At 38.0% G+C, this 20241-nt stretch overlaps 1 protein-coding gene across 1 annotated transcript; it reads right to left on the minus strand.

The window, feature by feature from the left end:
- Nucleotides 1-16177: 16177 nt before the first annotated feature.
- On the minus strand, nucleotides 16178-19691 carry LOC148025851 (serine/threonine-protein kinase SRK2A-like). The gene is made up of 9 exons (XM_087693113.1): nucleotides 19101-19691; nucleotides 18283-18357; nucleotides 18095-18196; nucleotides 17838-17891; nucleotides 17660-17752; nucleotides 17471-17560; nucleotides 17275-17379; nucleotides 17099-17197; nucleotides 16178-17000 (listed from the first exon to the last, which is right to left on the minus strand). The coding sequence occupies exons 1-9, from the start codon at nucleotides 19296-19298 to the stop codon at nucleotides 16728-16730; spliced, it is 1089 nt and encodes a 362-aa protein (XP_087549239.1). The 5' UTR covers nucleotides 19299-19691; the 3' UTR covers nucleotides 16178-16727.
- Between the last annotated feature and the right edge of the window lie 550 nt (nucleotides 19692-20241).

The following is a 20241-nucleotide window of genomic DNA, read 5'->3' on the forward strand; positions in this document are numbered from 1 at the left end:
TTTATTCCTCTTCATATATTGTTGTAAGGCTATGTGTAAAATTAACACATAGACCATCATGCACAAGAAGTGTATTGCATACCGTGAGTGACTTTGTCTCAAGTACATTGGTCAGTGAAATCAATAGCATGAGTGTCATCATACTCTCCTCGGAATCATCAGCAACAAGCATTGAGATCATAGACAAACCGTGTCCAACACAAGCTTCATCCACTAAGCCGTACCACAAGGAGGAGCCTGAAGTCCAATCTAGGTTTACTTCATTAAAACCTAAAAAGACTATTAAACCACGGAAGAAGCTTGCTCATAAGAAAGGACCACCAAAGTCATACTTTGAAATATTACACTTATATGATTTTCAGCCTTTCTCTTCATTGCAACTTTGACTTCACTTTGTCTAATTTTGCTTCTGCATTCAGTGAAAAGTTTGTAAGGGACTAGACAGTGCCCTTGTCCTAACAAGTGGTAAGACCTTCCCAATGGCCACAACATATGCTGATGTCCGTCCTCAAATTCGAAAGCTTGATGGTAAGGATTTCCATCCATGGCAAGTACTTATAAAATACAAAATAATGGAGAAAGGGTATTGGCCTCTTATTCAAGGCAGTAGAGCTGTAAACTCTGCAAATATGATTGATATAGAGGATGACCAACGTGCTCAAGCAATCATAATGCTACACTTAGATGAATCCCTGATTCATCATGTTGATCAACTAAACACTGCTAAAGAAAAATGGGATGAGCTTGAAAAGCTCTATGGAGCCACTGGCAAAAATACTAAAATCTTCCTTAAAATTGAATTCTTTAGCTTGGAATATCGTTCAGGAGAAGATTTGGAAAAATTCATTTCTCATATGAAGGGACTTATGACACAGCTTGCTTCTGTACAAGCTCCAATACTTGAAGAAGATGCTATTGCTATTCTCCTAAAAGCTGTAAAACATGTGTTTCCTACTCTTGTAACCACTCTCACCAACATTCCAGATCCTACTTTGGCAAGTACCATTCAATCCTATTTGGATGAAGAAAAGAGGAACCACAAAGAAAGCAGCAACAATCATGCAACTTCAAATTCCCGTGAACAAGTATTGGTTCATACAGCTCTCACTAAATGTTCTTTCTGTAAGAAAAAATGACATCTTGTAAACAACTGCTGGAAGAAGTATCCCGAGAAGATGAAATGTAACAAATGCAAGAAGATAGGGCATATCACTAGTAAATGCCCCAACACTCCTGAAATACCCAAAGAATTAGTGGCCAACTATGTCTCCAATTCATCTGAAGATCGACTATTTTGACGATTTAAATCATCTACCTAAAACAACCTTGTAAGCTCGATTTATAAAGGTATCCCAAAAAGGGGGGAAATCTCTTACATGCCTCGTAATCCAATGCCACCCTGGCATTGAGGGGGGGTGTTAGAAGATGGGCATAGAAACCCACTGTAAGCAAGGGAGTATAAGGGCAGATGAGTGTGAATAGCCCTAGGGGCAGGGGAAACCCTAACCCTAGCTGGCAAAGGGCTATATAAACAGCCTATGGATCACTATCATGTGTGAGAGAGTGTACCCAAGTTGTACTCTAAGCAACTTAGTAAGCAAGATTTCATTCTTGTACTTTGAGCTCTCTTCTCCCTCTTGTACACACATTCTACTGTTGCAAACTCTGATTCTCAACACTTCTTTGGAGGCATGCCAGATCCCTCAATCTTATGTCTCATCCAGGATCTGAGAGGGGGTGTTAGAGATTGTCATCCCTTGGATAGGTATTTTCCTCAGTTAGGCTGTGTACATATGTATTTTCCAGCCATGCAACCATTTGAGAGTGTTATAGTATGCAGAGCAAGTTGACGGATCCGTCAGGGTCAAACCAGGTGCAAATACCACGTCAGCAGTCACGTCATTGATGCCAAGTCAGATGCCATGTGGCAATCTGTAGTCAAACAATACAGGTCAAACAATTCTGCATCAGTCGACTGCATTTAATGCAACTGACCTGGTCATTATTTGGCATTTCTTTTCTACTCTATATAGCAGCTCTCCAACACATTGCTCTACGCTCGGTGATTGCAAATTTCATGGTTGAGATTGGGAAAATTTCAATATACTTCGAGGTGTACAACAAGTGGCATCATCAAGGTGGAGATACGCAGACATACGCATTGCACCCGTATACATATCTACATTCCTTTATATTCAACATACTTCATACAGCAAATCTTCTTGTTCTTCTATCTCTTTCTCCCTCTTCTCTCTCTATGTTTACTCTACTCTTTGTGTCTTGGTCCCACACTTTCACATCGCTGCACTCTGACATATCAATGTGGCAATAACATGCTACTTTAATCAATTAACATGATGTGCATTACTAAAATTTTCATTCAGCCTTCCATGATATGCATGATTGATCAATGAAAATTCAAAATGAAGAATGGAGTAGTGGCTGAAGGTCTTACCAATGTAATCCAGTGACTCACTCATTGCTAGTACTTACCCTATACAATTTTCAAACTTGGGTTTAAAAAAGTCAGCCAATCAAGTCAAGGTTATGCCTCTATACTATGCCAAAATCCCTTCTACCACAAAGTGAATGAGGTAAGGGCACCACCTAGTCATGGAAGAGCAGACTAGGACTCCATGCAAGAGGGAGAGGAGCTTGTGAGGGAGAAGAGAGGAAAACTAAGAGAGAGAGAGAGAGAGAGAGAGAGAGAGAACTACAAAAAATAGATAAATCAATAAAACTTAAGAGGGCACAAGAGATGGAGAACCCTCAAGACATAACCAATATACACAATATGGACACCAATAGCATGGGCTTATTACACTGTAGAGCATGCATAAGCTATAGTAAGGGAATGAAGTGCATGAGCTCATAAGAGAGAATGGAGAAGGCTCAATAGGACTGAAAAAGGCCTCTTGGCTCTCTCTTGCAAATTACAAAGGAAAAGGCCTCTTTATATAGGCCTTGAGAGGGTGTTTAGAAAGGAGGTTAAGATAGAATAGAAATTAACACCACCAAAGCTTCATTAAGGTGGTTCCAACAATGTGGAAGCTCCATCTAGATGTTTTGTTAACCAATTTTGTACTTAATCAAGTTCCATCATAGGTGAGTTGTCTCCATTCTCCTGTCCATAGCTTGAGTCCAAGAGCTCTCCTATTAAAAAATATAGAGAATCTTCATAAAATAAGATCATATCTGGCAATAATGGAGAGAGAGCAGTGAGAATTCATACATTACTACTATAATTAAGGATGATTTGAGAGTAATTTATGAGAAAATTTCTAATGGTTTATTAGCTTGAGAGAGAGGAGAAGAGAGGGGAAAGGGTTGGGAGTCTAATGAATGATGTTTTATGGAAGTGTTCAGTGTGGGGAAGAAAGTGTGGGTGTGTATAAAATTGGCAGGTGGTCTCCACCGCAATTGGAAAAAGTTGGCATCCACCATTTTGGCCATATCTCCCAACTCTTAGCTCCAAAAAATTATTAAAAAAATACCAGTCAAAACTTCAGATCGCACGCTACAACTTTTATGTTGAAAAGTTTTTTTGGATCGGAGTGGAAGTATTTTTTAAAAATCTGGTGCACATATCGGATGCCGTAAGCGTGCGTAGTGAGCGTCAGAAGGTCCCCAAGAACAAAAGAACTGTACTTTTTGCACACAAATCAATGTAGAAGACTTCCACGACATGAATAAGAGACCAATTGGGTGCAATCTCCTCCCATACCTTATGTGAGCGCTCCACAAAGCATGTAATTTATGTATTAATCATCTTCAAGCTCAAATAATAGCCCAAATTACAAAATAGCATGCTTTAGCTTTTGAGTTTGCTTTTGTGCCAAATAGAAATAAATCCAACGGACGGGCACCCAAGAAATCAGATGTACCCAAATACAATGTCCAAATACAAATCTAAATCGTACGCCCATGCGCATACAAAAATAATAAATATTTATCAAATGCCTTGATAAATAGGCATGACAAAATATAGGCGCCATGCCTAAGATATGCGCCCATCAAAATATTGACGATAACTTTGAATACACGCTATCCTCCAATGCTTTCCACTGCCACTGCTGCTATCTCTACACATCAACTAAAGCATTCACAATCGTTAGTAAAATAATACAATTAAATCGACAAAAGTGAATACCTAGCAGTCTTCAGCTACATTAATTAATTAATTGGTTAGAAATCAATCCTAACCTTAATTTATCACAAGTGCACACTCTAAACTCATAAACGTTTATTAATTTAAATATGTATTTTGCGGAATCACCCGCTACGGAATCACCCATGTATATATTAAATTAACAAAATGCCCGTAAAGGATAGGCGTCCCCATCAACTTCTCGCACAAAGAATCCACTTTGCGTATGAGCCTCGGTAATAAAAGTTTACGGAATCCACCGTAAAACCTCACGGAATCCACTGTGTAATATGCCACCTGGCATCATACCCCCGGGATGGGATAGCAATTGTCCTCAATTGCTATTAGCTCAATGTGGAGCTAACACAATGGGGAAAGCATTTAAGTCTCTAGCATGCATCCATTGGGCCTCTTCAAGAGGATGGTTTTTAAACTTGACCAAATATCTAGAATATCTACGGCCAATTCTAGTGGTCATAAAGTGAGTATCTATAATAGCTTCAGGCTCAAGGATTTCAATCTCTTCATCTAACAAAGCTGGGTTTTCATAAACATGGTGTACAGGTAATTGGCCTCTAAAGGGTCGTAGTAAACTAATATGAAAGGTGTTGTGAATTTTCCAATGCTGTGGTAGTTTTAGTTTAAATGCATTGTCATTGATTTTGTATATGATCTTGAATTGTCCATAAAATCTAGGTGCTAATTTCACAACAAGGTGTTTATCTACACTTTGTAATCTACATTTTTCTATGCGTAACCAAACATAATCATCAACTTTGAAATTCATGGCCTGTCTTCTCTTATTTGCTTGCTTTGTATATGATTGCTGGGCTTTGGCAATCATACATTTAGCTTCATTAAAAATAGTAGCATGCATGTTAGCAAAATCATCAACAGTCTGAATTTTATTTGATAATGATGCAACAGGCGTAGGCAATCTATAACCATAAATAACTTCAAATGGTGCTTTCTTTGTAGCTGTGTGTTGAGTATTGTTATATGCAAACTGAAGTAAATGTAGATGTGTATCCCATGTGTGTGGTTTTGAAATAGTGTAAGCACGTAAAAGATCTAAAATAGTACTGTTAGTAGCTTCTGTTTGACCATTAGTTTCAGGATGAAATGCAGATGAAAAATCGATCTTTGTTCCTAAGTTAGCAAACAAAGTAATCCAAAAATTATTACAAAATCTAGAATCACGATCAAAAATAATAAATTTTGGTAAACCATGATTAGTAAAAATAGTTTTCAAAAACAATTGAGCTGCTTGAGATGCAGTTAGAGTTTTCTTGCATGGAATGAAATATGCTTGTTTGCTAAACCTGTCTACAACAGCCCAAATCATATCATGGTTAGCTTTAGTGTTAGGTAAACCAGTAATAAAATCCATAGAAATATGTTCTCATGGTCTTGATGGAATAGATAATGGCATCAGTAAACCATATTGTTTACCATGGTGTCTTTTAACTCGTTGACAAACTAAACATTCAGAAACAAAGTTAGATACATCAGTGTCCATATATGGCCAATAAAAATCTTCAGTCAATGTATGCAAAATAGATATAATACCTCTATGACCTTGATATGGAGGACAATGAATCTCATTCAAAACAAAAGATCTAAATGGAACTGTTATACATAATCTCTTTTCATAAAACATGAATCCATTATTGTAAGGCAGTGAATCAATAGGAATCCAATTATTTGCAACTAATTTATTCCAATCAGCTTGAAAAGTAATATCCTGATGATAAGTATCTTTCATAGGGATAAGAGAATCAAATGATATGACAGAAATATTATGAATTATTGGTCTTCTACTCAAAGCGTCAGCTATTACATTCTCTTTTTCTGGTTGATATTGTATAAGGGAATAAAAACTTTGAATGAAAGCTGCCCATTTAATATGTCGGTCAGATATTTGGGGTTGACTAAGGAGATGTCTAATGCTTTGTTGGTCAGTTTTAATCATAAATTCAGAACCCATTAAGTAATGTTTCCATTGTCGTAAGGCTTGTACTACAGCTAGCAATTATTTATCATATATAGAATATTTAAGTTCAGATGGTTTAAGTTTACAGCTAGAGTAAACTACTAAAAAGAATGGTCAATTGAAATCAGGTAGTTGTAATACAGGAGCATGGGTTAATGTATGTTTCAATAAATCAAAAGATTTTTGTTGATTATCAGTCGAGCTATACACAACACTCTTCTTTAAAAGTTTAGTCAAAGGCAATGCAAGCAATGAAAATTTCCTTACAAACTTTCTGTAAAAGCTAGCAAGACCTAGAAAAGAACGTAACTCATGCACATTTTTGGGTATGGGCCAGTTTAAAATTGCTTCTATCTTTTTAGGGTCAACCTTAATACCTTCTAATGAAACAATATGACCTAGATATTCAATTTCTGTCTAAAAGAATTCACTCTTTTCTGGATTAGCATACAATTGATTATCTTTCAACAACTTGAAAACTAAAGATAGGTATTCATAATGCTCATTCTCATTTTTACTGAATACCAATATATCATCAAAGAATACTATAACACAATGCTGATATTTCAAAAATATACGATTCATCATGCGACTAAATGTAGCTGGTGCATTAGTTAAACCAAAAGGCATCACTAGAAATTCATAGTGTCCAAATTGTGTTCTAAATGCAGTTTTGAATATATCAAATGTATCCAATCTTACTTGATGATAACTAGATTTAAGATCTATCTTACTGAATATGGCAGAACCTTGTAGTTTATCCAGAAGATCATCTACCCTAGGAATTGGATATCTATTCTTAACTGTAATTTTATTCAGGGCACAATAATCAATGCGCATGCGATAAGTATTATTCTTCTTCTTTACCAATAAAACAGGTGCGCCAAATGGAGAACTACTAGGTCTAATTAATCCTCTGTTTAACAATTCCTCTACTTGATTTTGAATTTCTTTCTGTTCAATTTGGTTATGCCTATATGGTGCTTTACATGGTGGTTGTGTACCAGGAATTAAATCTATTTTGTGATCTTCAGGATGTGAAGGTGGTAGTCCAAGTGGTAAATCATTAGCAAAACAATCTTTAAATTGAGCAAGAAATTGTTTATGCCTAGGATGCATATTTTTTCTTTAGCTTGAAGTTCATTCACCCAAATTAAATAAGATTTACTACTTTTACGTAATGCATGTTTAGCTTGAGTATGAGTAAGCAATGGAAAATTATTAGATACGTGCATATCATGCAATGTAATTTGTTTTCCTTAAAAATAAATTTTAATTGAATACGTAGAATAATCTATGTCAGGATTATACTGATGACGCCAAGGCATTCATAAAATAATATCACTAGACTGCAAAGGTACAACTAAGAAATTTCTTCGTTCGGTGTATTCACCAATTTTAATTTCTAAGTTATGCACCTCTTATGTTCCATTATATCGTGCCTAGGAATGCTGCTTTAATGCGATAATGTGTGGAAACAGTTTGTAAATTCAATTCTTTCACTAACTTTGCACAAATAAAATCATGTGTGCTACCATCATCACGGAAAATAATCTTTTCTTTACCATGCACTAAACATTTCATTGTCAACAAAGAATGTGGAGTTGGCATACCTAGCAAAGTATCTAAAGGAGTACCAATGTTGTCATCATCTTCTGTAAAGTCAGGCATTTTCTCATGTTCTTCATCTTCCATTGCTCCAAGATAATTGATATGGATAGGTGGCTTTTTCGATTGGCAATTGGCTACTAGATGTCCAAGTTGATAGCATTTGTAACAAACTTTAGGTTTGGCTTTAGATACATTGTTGGTAATGGCAGGAAGTCTAGGAATATTTGGATTTGATTGTGAGGATGGCTTAGGATTTTGATTGGTATTTGATGGCAAAGCAGGTGGTCGTGTCCAAGACTTACGGAATGAAGATGGAAGAAATGACTTTGATTGAATCTTCTAAAATTTGAATTGAATTGCATGGAACCATAGTTACCATTAGCTTGAAATTGTTGTGGACGCTTGTCTCTTCCTCGAATCTTGTCTTCAGTGTCATGAGCCAAGGAAATTGCATCTTCAAGGGTTGTTGGCTTAAACATATTGACTTGAGCATAGTAATGTCCAAGTAAGCCAGACATAAACTTGTGTTTGTGAGTCGCTTCGGGTACATCTTCGAGCATGCGTAGTTGCAGTAGGGCATTCAAAAAATGTTCAGTGTATTGAGAAATAGGTTCACGATCTCTTTGCTGTAGAAGATCCCATTGCTTTATGGCTTTTTCATGGAATTGAGGAGGAAGGAAATTCTACAAAAACTTCTTTTGGAAACTCTCCCAAGTAGTGGGACAATCAATGCTCTTGCGAACCACAGTCCACCATAGAGATGCTCGATTGACTAGATGATTAGTGACACATTTAATTTTGTCTTTCTCAGCATATGTCTCTTCATGAAAGTAATCATCAAACTGACTGATAAATGCAAGTACATTCTTTCCATCTCGAGTTCCATTGAAAGTACGAAATTTGAAGTTTCTTTTACTTATCATTATTTCTTTGCGGATGGATTGGGCTTCGAGCGTCGCATCGATGGTACGTCGTATAAGATCTTCGGATTGCGGTCCATCTTTGTCGGTGGTAGGTCGTTGCAAATTGGCCAATTGAACTTGCAAAGCTTGTCGGGCTCTTCATTCTTCATCAAGCTGCATCATAATCAAATCCAATTTTTGTTCCATCGTAGGTTCGGGAAGATCGCCTTCAGTCATTAAATCATCCATATTTTGTTCTGTCATCCTGTAAAATCCAAAAGACCTCACACTCTCGAAATCTGATTAGCGGGATGAGCATAGCTCAAAGTCGGGTATACAAGGCTTATATATTTTTGTTTGGCTTTTACGGTCTTTGTCTTTTGCGGTTGCGGTGTTCGTAGAAACTGCGTATGACCTTCTGCGTTTGCTAAAACTAGTTCAGTAAGTCTACGTGTGTGAACAGAGTCTTCCAGGGAGCAATTCCGTAATTCTGTGCTTCTGCGCAGGAACAGTCTTTATGGGAGTAATTGAGATAAGTCTGTTTTGACTTATGTGGACTTGCAAGACTTGCAAAGATGATTAAGCTTTTGTAAAGCTTAAGTGACTTAGACTTAAGAAAGGAGACTGAAGCTGACTCTCGACGAATTTTGGGGGGGGAGGGGGGGGGAGGGGAAGGGGCGTTTTTCACGCCGAATCCGTCGTCAGCATGCTGCGTTACTGATCGTCCAATTTTCGTTGAAGTAAGCTTTATAAAGCTTACTATTAAGCTTACTAAGTTTTAACTTAAGCTTTTGAACTTTTGGTTATGGATGAAGCTTATTGTTCTCTCTGTGGAAAAACAACTTGAAGAAGGAGAGTTGACGTGGTCCTCCACCTCCTAAGGCCGGTCCTTCGCGATCAGAGGTTGCAGATAGGGGTTCTTGACTGCCAGGAATTCACCTGTATCGACCATTCGCGATGAAACTGACTGTAGAGCTCGATCGTTCTAAGAGCTCTGCCTTCGTGCAAGATGGTAAGGATCAATTAATTCTTTGAATTGATTAATAGAGTAGAGATTAGGGTTCTTATCATTAATTAGAGCCTATTACATTGAATTTCAGCATTCATTTTAATCTTATTTCATCATGGATATTGATCCGAGAAAATCACAAAAAATAATTTGTCTAACACTTTTTTGATTTTTTGTACATTTGGAGGTTTGAAATAAAGAAGAGGGTGGGAACAACCTCTTGGAAAATCCAAGAAATCACTGGATGGAAATATTTCATGGACCGGTTTACCAAGAGGAGGTGAAGAGTAAAGATCAATGGAGAAAGGTGAAGGAAAAATGTGTAATGTGAAAATAAAAGACATGAAATGGATTTGGAGCCATCCAAAGGGCATGTGAGGCTCATAATGTCATGGCTTTGGAGCCTTATGATAATTCAAACAAATGGGACATTTCTTGAAAGCACTAGTGAAAGAAAAATTAGGCACATGATTTTGTAAGATTTTGATGCCAGGAGGCATATTACATGGTGGATTCCGTGCCATGATGGATTCCGTGAGGTTTTACGGTGGATTCCGTAAACTTTTATTACCAGGGCTCATACACAAAGTGGATTCTTTGTGTGAGAAGTTGATGGGGACGCCTATCCTTTTCGGGCGTTTTGTTAATTTAGTGTGTACATGGGTGATTCCGCAAAATACATATTTAAATTAATAAACGTTTATGAGTTTAGAGTGCGCAATCATGATAAATTAAGGTTAGGATTGATTTCTAACCAATTAATTAATTTATGTAGCTGAAGACTGCTAAGTATTCACTTTTGTTGGTTTAATTGTATTATTTTACTAACGATTGTGAATGCTTCAGTTGATGTGTAGAGATAGCAGCAGTGGTGATGGAAAGCATTAGAGGATAGTGTGTATTCAAAGTTATCTTCAATATTTTGATGGGTGCATATCTTAGGCATAACGCCTATATTTTGTCGTGCCTATTTATCAAGGCGTTTGATATTTATTTATTATTTTTGTATGCGCATGGGCACACGATTTAGATATTTGTATTTGGACATTGTATTTGGGTACGTCTAACTTTTTGGGCACCCGCCCATTAGCTTTATTTCTATTTGGCACAAAAGCAAACTCAAAAGCTAAAGCGTGCTATTTTGTCATTTGGGCTATTATTTGAGCTTGAAGATGATTAATACATAAAATACATGCTTTTGTAGAGTGCTCACACAAGGCATGGGGGGAGATTGCACCTAATTAGTCTCTTATTCATGTCGTGCAAGTCTTCTACATTGATTTGTGTGCAAAAAGTAGAGTTCTTTTGTTCTTGGGGACCTTCTGACGCTCACTACGTGTGCTTACGGCATCCGATTTATGCACCAGTGGTATCAGAGCGAAGCTGAGATCAAGAGCTTCCAATGCAAGTGAATTATTGAGAGATTTTAAGATATTTCAGAGATTAAGCAAGTGAAATATATTGATATTGAGAGATTTCAAAGATTAAGCAAGTGAAATATCTTGATCACGCTTGAAGAAGATTATTAATGCAAGCTTCAATCCAATTATTAAAAGAGTCCTCCATAATCCACCATGAATTCTTCATAAAGCTTGAAGAGTCTATAAGATCATCCCATATTTGTATGCAATAGAAGCCCGGATGTTTTGCATAGTTCGATGGTTCCTGACATGGATAGCAGATCATGAGCCATTTGTCCAGGAGGGACATGATGATGGAAAGAAGAATGTGTGTCAAACTAGTATAGAGCGTGCATCGTTTTTGGTCGGTCGAAATTTGCCTCTGCAGGATAATTCTTGGGTCACATTGGTTAGACGCAATGCCAGACAAGAGCCTTGTTTGTCTCATGCCCACTGTAAACGCCCCGAATAACGTAGTATGCTTAACAATTATGATATTCTCTTGTTTTCGAGATTTAATATAAAAGAGAATGAACACTTATGATTGAATCCGTGAAGAATCAATGCCCCGAGCTTACTTGAATACTTAAATGTTGAAGATTCAAGCTTCTTAGAGAAAAGCCCCAAAATAATTATTCAATACGAGCTTCAAGAACCTCAACATGCTGAAATCATTGCAATGCCTTCAATCTTAAAGTCCATCTTGCTCCAAAATGATGGTAAAAAAGCTTTGAAAGTCAAGAAGAGCCAAAGAATGAAGAAATTGAAGCTTCCCAATCTAACGCTATGGCTACCCTACTGTGTATTAGGGTTTCAAAGAGAATAAATAAAGATTAGTGACTTTCAAGGCTTGTCCCTACTGCTAAATACAATGCCAAGTAATGGTTCAAATGTTAAGCAATCTGGAAGTAAGCGACCATGACATGCTGTGAACTACGGACAAAGAGCAAGAAATCAATGCAAATTTTGGTACATTTTTCAAACTACTTCCTAATGTCTATGCTTCCTCACAACTCACATTATAGTGCTCTATCTGATCCTCAAGGGCTAAAGGATCATTGCTCCATGGTTAGATAGAAAGAAAATGACACTGGAGAGTAAGATGTTGCATTTCTTAACAGCCACCATGAAAGCTTCAACCAAAAGCTTAAAAGAGAAGGAGAAGGCTCTACTCAAAAAGTAATTGAGGTTTAAGACTTTTAAGTCTAATTAATCCCTATTTTACCAAATACCTTCAAAATTTGCATGAAAATTTAATGACAATTTGCTATTTTGTTCATCCACCGCCATATCTATCTCTTTCATCTTCAAAGATCTCTAGAATTAGTCTTCTTCCAATTGTAGATGTCTTACAAGTCACTACTAAACCCTGTCCATATCTTGTACTTGTACTACTTGTTTGACACTAATTTTTATGATGAAAATTAAAATTGAATATGAAAAAAAAAGATCAAAACCCAATACTCTAATACCATTTATCAAGGAGGACTGGAGAGAGAAAGAGGAGAGAGAAAACTATAAAAGAAAGAGAATGAGTATAAAATAAAGAGAGTGATGAGGAGAGAAAAAAACTAGGAAATGAGAGAGAAATACAAAAAGAAGAGAAGCATAGAAGCTGTGAACAAAGAGGCGAGGTAAGAAACAATAGTGTATTAATGTTCCAAAAAGATGTGAAATTTTGCATCTCTCCCTTTTATACCTATATCTATGTGACACTGTATTATTATTAATTCTACACTAAACGTCTCTTCGTCCCAACTTACAATTCTATGATCTATTAAGCTCCCATAACATACTTAGGTCATAAGCATGCATGTACTTGGCTCACTCTTGACACTCCATTGTGTTTTATCAATCATCCACCTTGTTCTCCTCAAAACAAGGCAAGGAAAGGGCATGCAAGTCTCTTCTGACCAATCCTCTTTTAAGCCATGAATCAATATGTGGCTGATCAATAGACTCACAACATTCACCAAATCAAACCAGTGTAGAGCCACCAAAGATGGCAAGCATGGCTCAAGGGTTCCACGCAAGCAAACTCCGAACTGGTTTCAAGATCATTGGCAAGCCAACCTGCTAAGGCATTGAGAAATGCACTCCTTTATGTTCTACAATGGAGTACCATTGACCTGCACTACCGTGCACCAACTAGAACAGAGCCAGAGTTGGGGATTAACACTCTTATTTTTCAGTCTATGACATTCAAACCCATGAAATGAAAATAACTCAAAACCACCTAGACTTATGCATTCAACACATATCATCAACAAAATCTCCAAAACTGCTAGACACTCAGAAACATAAGCATAGCCCCATGCCTTAAATTGGTTCGACTTTAAATGTAGAACATGAAGACTGTAGAATCAAGGATTAATTTTGTGGCCAGTTCAGAGATTGACAAATGTTAATTATTATAGCACTTCCATACCTAAATTATATTCAATTAATCAATCGTGCAGAATGAATGTCAAAAACTGCCCAAGGGTCACATCATTTTTAGTTAAACCAAAAATGATGAAAACCTCACAATCACTCATCGCTGAATATTTTGTAGTACTCTTTAGACTATCAAGCGGCCATCCACTGCGATTTTTCAGCGACATTTCCACAATTAAGAAGTTGTAACCAAAAAGTGCCATCAGTATGACATGCCATCTCATTTTATACAACACTTTCTTAAAGATCAAGACACTGTTAAAATATGCGAGATCTAGAGCATGGCAGATGCGAAAGCTATGGAGATTGAAAGAGAAAGAAGAAACTCATGAAGACATTGGCCTTGACAAAGACAAATTGTCACACAAGTGAATTAGGTTCCAAGATTAAAACTTGGACTCAAACACAATCTTGTGTGTGAACAATGATAGACACATTATTGGAAAGAAAAGAGTACTATCATTGCATTAGAAAAAAGTGCAAGTGCAATGCTTTATACGAATTGAGTGGTAACACTTCTCCTACTGTGCATATGGGATTCCGGTCGTCCTGAGCTCTCACTGCTCCTTACAAAGGGACTAAAGTAAGTATGATTGCAAATATCTCAACATCCCTCCTCAATCACAACCAAAAGTATAAAGAGTGTAGAGGCTTTAGTGAGAGCAACTCTTGCAAAGTGTGAGCACACCATAAACATGGCAAAACTCCAGAGGCTGTTGCAGAAAAGCTAAGTGTGGGTGCCACAAACATTATGGACATCTAGAGGCTGTAGCAAGAGCCACACAAAGTGTACAGAGACTATAGTACAAGGCTACATGGGGAGTTTATAAGTTTATGTTCAAAGCATTACGACTAGGCAATACAAGGCTAAAAAAGTCTATCTGAATAGGACTGATGATGTTTGTTTTTCTCCTGGTGATCTTCTTCTTCTTCTTCTTTTGCTCCATTTTCTTCTTCTTCTTTAATTACAACTAGATAAGCCTTTTGGGACCTCTTTCTAACATGGCAGAACTTCTCAATGTGTCCGGTCCTTTTACAAAAGTCACAGAAAAGCTAGTCCTTCTTACTTATCTTTGTACTTGTTGTCAATATATAATGCATGTTCATCTCTAGAGGTGCTTGGTTCTTCCTTAGTTTTTAGCTTCTTTTCCTCCCAGTGATGTCTAGATATCAACAAGTTCAAGGTTTGGCATGTTGATTAAAGTTGTTGATACATTATTATATTCGAAAGGAAAACTCTTAACTAGAACACCAATGCAAACATCTTCTTCCATTTTAATGTTGATTCCTACAAGTTGGGTTAGAAGTCCTTCCATGTAATTCAGATATGTGGCAAGTGATGTATTGGACTTGATTTCAAGCCTAACAAACTCAATCAAAAGACCATACTTCAATGATTTAGACTATGCACCAAACAAGGTGTCAAGTCTCTTTCATATATCATGTGAAGTCTCACAGTTATCCACATGGTGGATATAGCTGTCATCTAGCTCCAGTTTAATAATGGCTTGAGCCTTATCATCATTTTTTTGCCAAGTGATAGCAAGGTCTACATCATGAGGCTTCTTTTCTTTTTCGATAGTAATGACCTAGAGACCCTTCTTCATCAAGATGAGTTTAATGTGGATCTGCCAAGTATGAAACCTGACTTCTTTAAAACAGACAATTGGAGAGTATTTGCCCATATTAGACATATAAAAACAACGATAAATCAGCTTCAGAATTATCAAATTTAAGCAACAAAAGAGTTGATTGAGATGTGTCAAAAGACACAAGTGCTAAGAGCACTAAATGAGTATCAATGGACACTATGTTTCTTCCTTGAGTCTTCCAAATCTACAAAATCCTTCAAGTTCTTTCAAATCCAAATCTTCCCCTTCTTGATTTGATACTGGGACCTTTTAATCTAAGTGACAAGACCTTCATATGTATTGAAATCAGTGAGTAGATAAAATTAAAAAAAGCTTCAATGAAAGTGAGCTATGGTAAATTAAGATTTTCAAAAACAAGCAACTAGTATTTTACTTATTGATGCTCACAGATGTAGCCATTCGAAAAACCCTCTAAGGGGAAGAGTTTAGATGTATAGCTTCAAAAGCCCTATGATAATGATCAACATTGTTGCATGTACGGACTGAACGAACTATACAATCAAACACAGACACAGACACGACGAGTTGATATACACGCAATGCTAAGCTAGATAATCATCAATGTCGTGGTTTGAAGTACTAGAAAGAAGCGCCCTAAGCATAAGAAGATCTCTCGAGAAAGAATCTCAGTGAGATATAGCTTGGTTTGAGAGATATGAAGACTCCAAGCAAGATAGGTACAAGCTAGCTATAGCTCCCAAGAAAAATCAAGTAGAGATAGAGGTGGAAGATAAGACCTTCAGCTGAGACTTCAGCTAAGAAATGATGAATAGAAGCTGAAAGAGCAAAGAAGGAAGCTGAGATGAGCTAGGCCATGCCCAACTGGGCTCTGATACCATGTTAAAATATACGAAATCTAGAGCATGACAAATGTGAAAGCTATGGAGGTTGAAAAAAGAAAAAGAAACTCATGAAGACATGAACCTTGACAAAGATAAATTGTCACGCAAGTGAATTGGGTTCCAAGATTAAAACGTAGACTCATAAACACAATCTTGTGTATGGACAGTGACATAGACACTTTACTGGAAAAAAAAGAATGCTATCATTGCATTAGAAAAGAGTGCAAGTACAATGCTTTATAGGAATTGAGTGGTAGCACTTCTCCTACTGTGCATATGGGATTCTGGTTCTGAGCCTTCATTGCTCCTTACAAAGGAACTGAAGTAGGTGTGATTGCAAATATCTCAACAGCCACCAATACAAGCTTTGGCATAATCTCCACAGAATGCAATGTACAGCAAAAACACCCAGAGACTTGGCCAGGCAGTCTAGATTTTACAATCAGTTTTTCTGAGCAAAAAGTAAACAATTACTCACAGAGATTTACATTGGCTTTAAGGCCCAGAAAAATGTTCAATAGCCCAAAAATTGCCGCTCGATATCTGTCAACCACTCAACCAGCTTACACTGGCTGGAATCTTGCCCTCCTAGTCCAAACCTTCTACTTTACAAGCATTTACATGCATGCCACTGTCTGCCTGAATGGTGACAATAAAGGGATTTGTCTTGAAAACATGTACTGACAAGGCACCTCTCAAGAAAAAACCACCTTCGTTTTGATGCAGCTTAACAGCCTAAACGGCGCACACAAATTCTCCACTGCTTTCACTATCAAGGCTGTCATCAAAATCCATGTCATCGAAACCCCAGCTTTCCTCCTGGAGATATTGGCCAATACCATAGCCTGGAGCAGGAATTCTTGCTTCAGCAACCATGTGCTCTATCTCGTCCTGGTTTTGAGGAGGCTCATCCATGTAATCAGCCAGAGCAGACACACCATCTACAAGGTCTGCAGGCAAGTTCTTCAAGAACCACTCGTGATTTTTTATTTGATCCATGGTTATTCTCTGAAAGCACAAGAAAATGGGTCGTACATTCATGAACCATTGAAAACAAACAACTAGACACTTCATCACTTCCATATTAGATATTAGAATCTACTTACTTGGGTGGGATTTCCGACAAATATTTTAGAAAGTAGATCCCTACATTCAGGGGTTATGGGTATATTTTCCGGAAATGCATATTGCACATTCAGAATTCTCTGCAAAACCAATATGCTTATTACAGCCCAACATATACCTCGTGTTGAATAGCAAGAACATGACAAAACCTGCATACCAGAATGGTCTTACGAAAATTGCGTGGGTCCTCGCGGTCCTCAAAAGGATAAGCTCCAACTAGCATAACATATAAGGTCACACCACAAGACCACACATCTGCAATCTGGAACATGAATCAAAGTACATCCATTCACAGAAAAACCATGACAATAGGCGTTCTTAAATCACGATGTGAACAACAAATATGAGTGTACCTTTCCATCATATTCTTTCTTTGACAAAACTTCTGGAGCAATATAAGCTGGAGTCCCCACTGTCGATTTTGGCTGTGAATGCAAAACTGACTGCACTCAAAAGCAGTAAAATGCTAATAACATCAGGTTTTAACCCCATAACAAGACTACAATTGTCACCAACTACAATCAAGCCTATACTGTGTTTACCTTAGAGTATCCAAAGTCACATATTTTGAGGCGTGGAGTATCACTTCCATCCAGAAGTGTGTTTTCCAGCTTTAAGTCACGATGACAAATTTGCTGGCATGGACAGAGACGTTATCTCTTGTTAAAAGGCCATTAACCTACATCTGATTGTCGAAATTATGCAAGTTGCACGAGATACCATTGTATGACAGTAACTAACTCCTGAGATTAGTTGCTGGAAAAAGAACCGTGCCTGAATAAAGGAATCCATCAGTTATTATTACATGCCTCAACACAGTACTTATGTAAACAGAAAATAGTGAGGTGTTGAAAAGGTTGCAACATCAATATATAAAGCATTCTCACTAATCTCAGATTGTAATTGTATTACTATGGCATAAACAATCTGACCCACAACTTACAAAACAATTAGAAGGGACACTGAAGTTTGCAAACCTCATCCTCACTAAATCGACCTGCCTTGCTTATCCTTTCAAAAAGCTCACCTCCAGCCGCATATTCCATCACAATGGCCAAGTGAGTAGGTGTCAAAATAACCTTCCATCAAGATGGGGATGCATTAGACCACTTACAGCAACCATGTGCAAATCCACAACTAAAAAACTATTTACTGACAAATTTACCTCTTTAAAACGGACAATGTTAGGATGGTGAAGTGAACGGTGGTTCATTATCTCTCTTGACACGTTTTCGTCGATCTGCACAGCAACAATACATAAGCTAAGAGACAACACATGAGCCCCTTGCTTTTAATCAAGTATAACTCAAAGAGCAAGACCATTTATGCTCCTCAAGCTGAAGATTTCTTTCCATGCATACTAATCATAACAATCCTAAGTCAGTTTTGTAGGTCACACGAGGCAATCTGGAAAAAATGCACAAGAGATGGCAAATGTTTCCATTTTTTCAGGGAGCACAAGCAATGAATAGAATCCCAACTATCCTCACTTCATATACTTTAACCATCCAATACAGAGAGGAACTATATCATGCCTTTCCATCTGCAAATTAAAGGATGCTACTTTTGATCCATTATCTTAGAAGTTCGAAGTAGAGAATCCCTCTGAAGAAAGGAGGGAGCTAAGCTCATTCTCAAAGTCCTGCACTGTCTGTGCCTCTCAGAAGCAGGAGACTCTATTTGGAAAAGATTTATCCTCCTTTCAGAGGAGGTTAACTTGGAGGAGAGACTTAACCAAACCGACAATACCTGCCGCAGAAGCAAGGTGTGTCCTTTAAAACCCAATTCACGACCTCTCTTTTCTATATAATTAAACTTGCAAAAAACCCCACTTTAATCCATGTCTCCTCTCCTGGCTCTGACAATAGCAAAGGTCTGATTTTCACAAGCCACAATGCAGAGGCTCAACTCTTGACTGTGCAACTTGAATCAACAGCAATGCGGGCATCAACAATGACTGATGGGAAACCCCTAGTCTACTACCTTCTCGCCTCTCTCGATGTACTTGACGGCGACGAGCTCCTTGGATGCCTTGTCTCGCATGAGGCGGGCGACTCCAAAGTTCCCCGAGCCGATGTCCTTGACGTGCTCGTACCGATCATTGTCATGCGTGATGGGGATTTCCAGGGAGCTGCCTACGCCAATGGCAGGGGAGAGGGTGGCTCCAGGGACGCAATCCATGTGAGGGGAGGAGGAGGAAGCGCTGTCTCAGTGTCTCTCTCTCTCTCTCTCGCTGTGCAGCAGGAGCCTGGCCTCTGGGGGGAATAAGAAGAAAGGGGGGAGGGGGGGAAAAGAGGAAGAAAAATGTGAAGAGGATGAAGGAAGGCTAGGGTTTTGACAAACGCTGCATCCTCAGATAGCCATTGGAGCATAGGTCAACGACAAGCGGAGCTTGTGACATATACCACCTACAGGGGCGAAGCCATCTCTCTCTCTCTCTCTGTGTCTGTTCCTTGTAAGTCTTGTTTGCAGAGAGAGTATACTGTTACACAGAAACGGATTAAGGCTTTGCCTATTCAGGCACCGTGTCACATGAGCCATATGTTTCCCACGCATCAACTAGTATCACTACCATCACATGCAAGGATCAATCCATCACTCTTATAGCCTGAGCATCACATGGAAGGATTAATCCATCACATGGAAGGATCAATCCATCACTCTTAGCTTGAGCACATGACCCTCAGCAGTGACCTTGATGGCAAACAAGGTAGGAACATCTGCTAAGTTGGACAAGAGTTGTTCTATCATACAGTGTCATTTGAATAGTTGTGGAAATCCAGGGGTGAGTCATGTCAATCGACAACAAGAGTTGATCTTTAACCAACAAGCCATCGGCACAAGGGCTTTTAAACCATATTCAACAAGACTACCATGGGTGGTTGTGTGCTAAATGTATCTTAGGTTCGTGAACGCAAGAATCGATGTGTGCGCATGTGCACACGCACACACACAAAAGAAGTTTTTGACAATTTCATAGGTTCAGAATGCAACAATCAATGCACGTGTGGTGCATACACATGCACACACACAAGTTTTTGACAATTTCATATGTGATCTAATGGTGTTGAGGTAGCTTCAAGCGAAATAAATTATCTAAAAAGGGCTTATGTGTCCGCTAGTA

The sequence above is a fragment of the Lygodium microphyllum genome, chromosome 14 (assembly GCF_053477565.2).
Source record: "Lygodium microphyllum isolate KBCC chromosome 14, Lygodium_microphyllum_v1.1.10, whole genome shotgun sequence".
Taxonomy (NCBI): domain Eukaryota; kingdom Viridiplantae; phylum Streptophyta; class Polypodiopsida; order Schizaeales; family Lygodiaceae; genus Lygodium; species Lygodium microphyllum.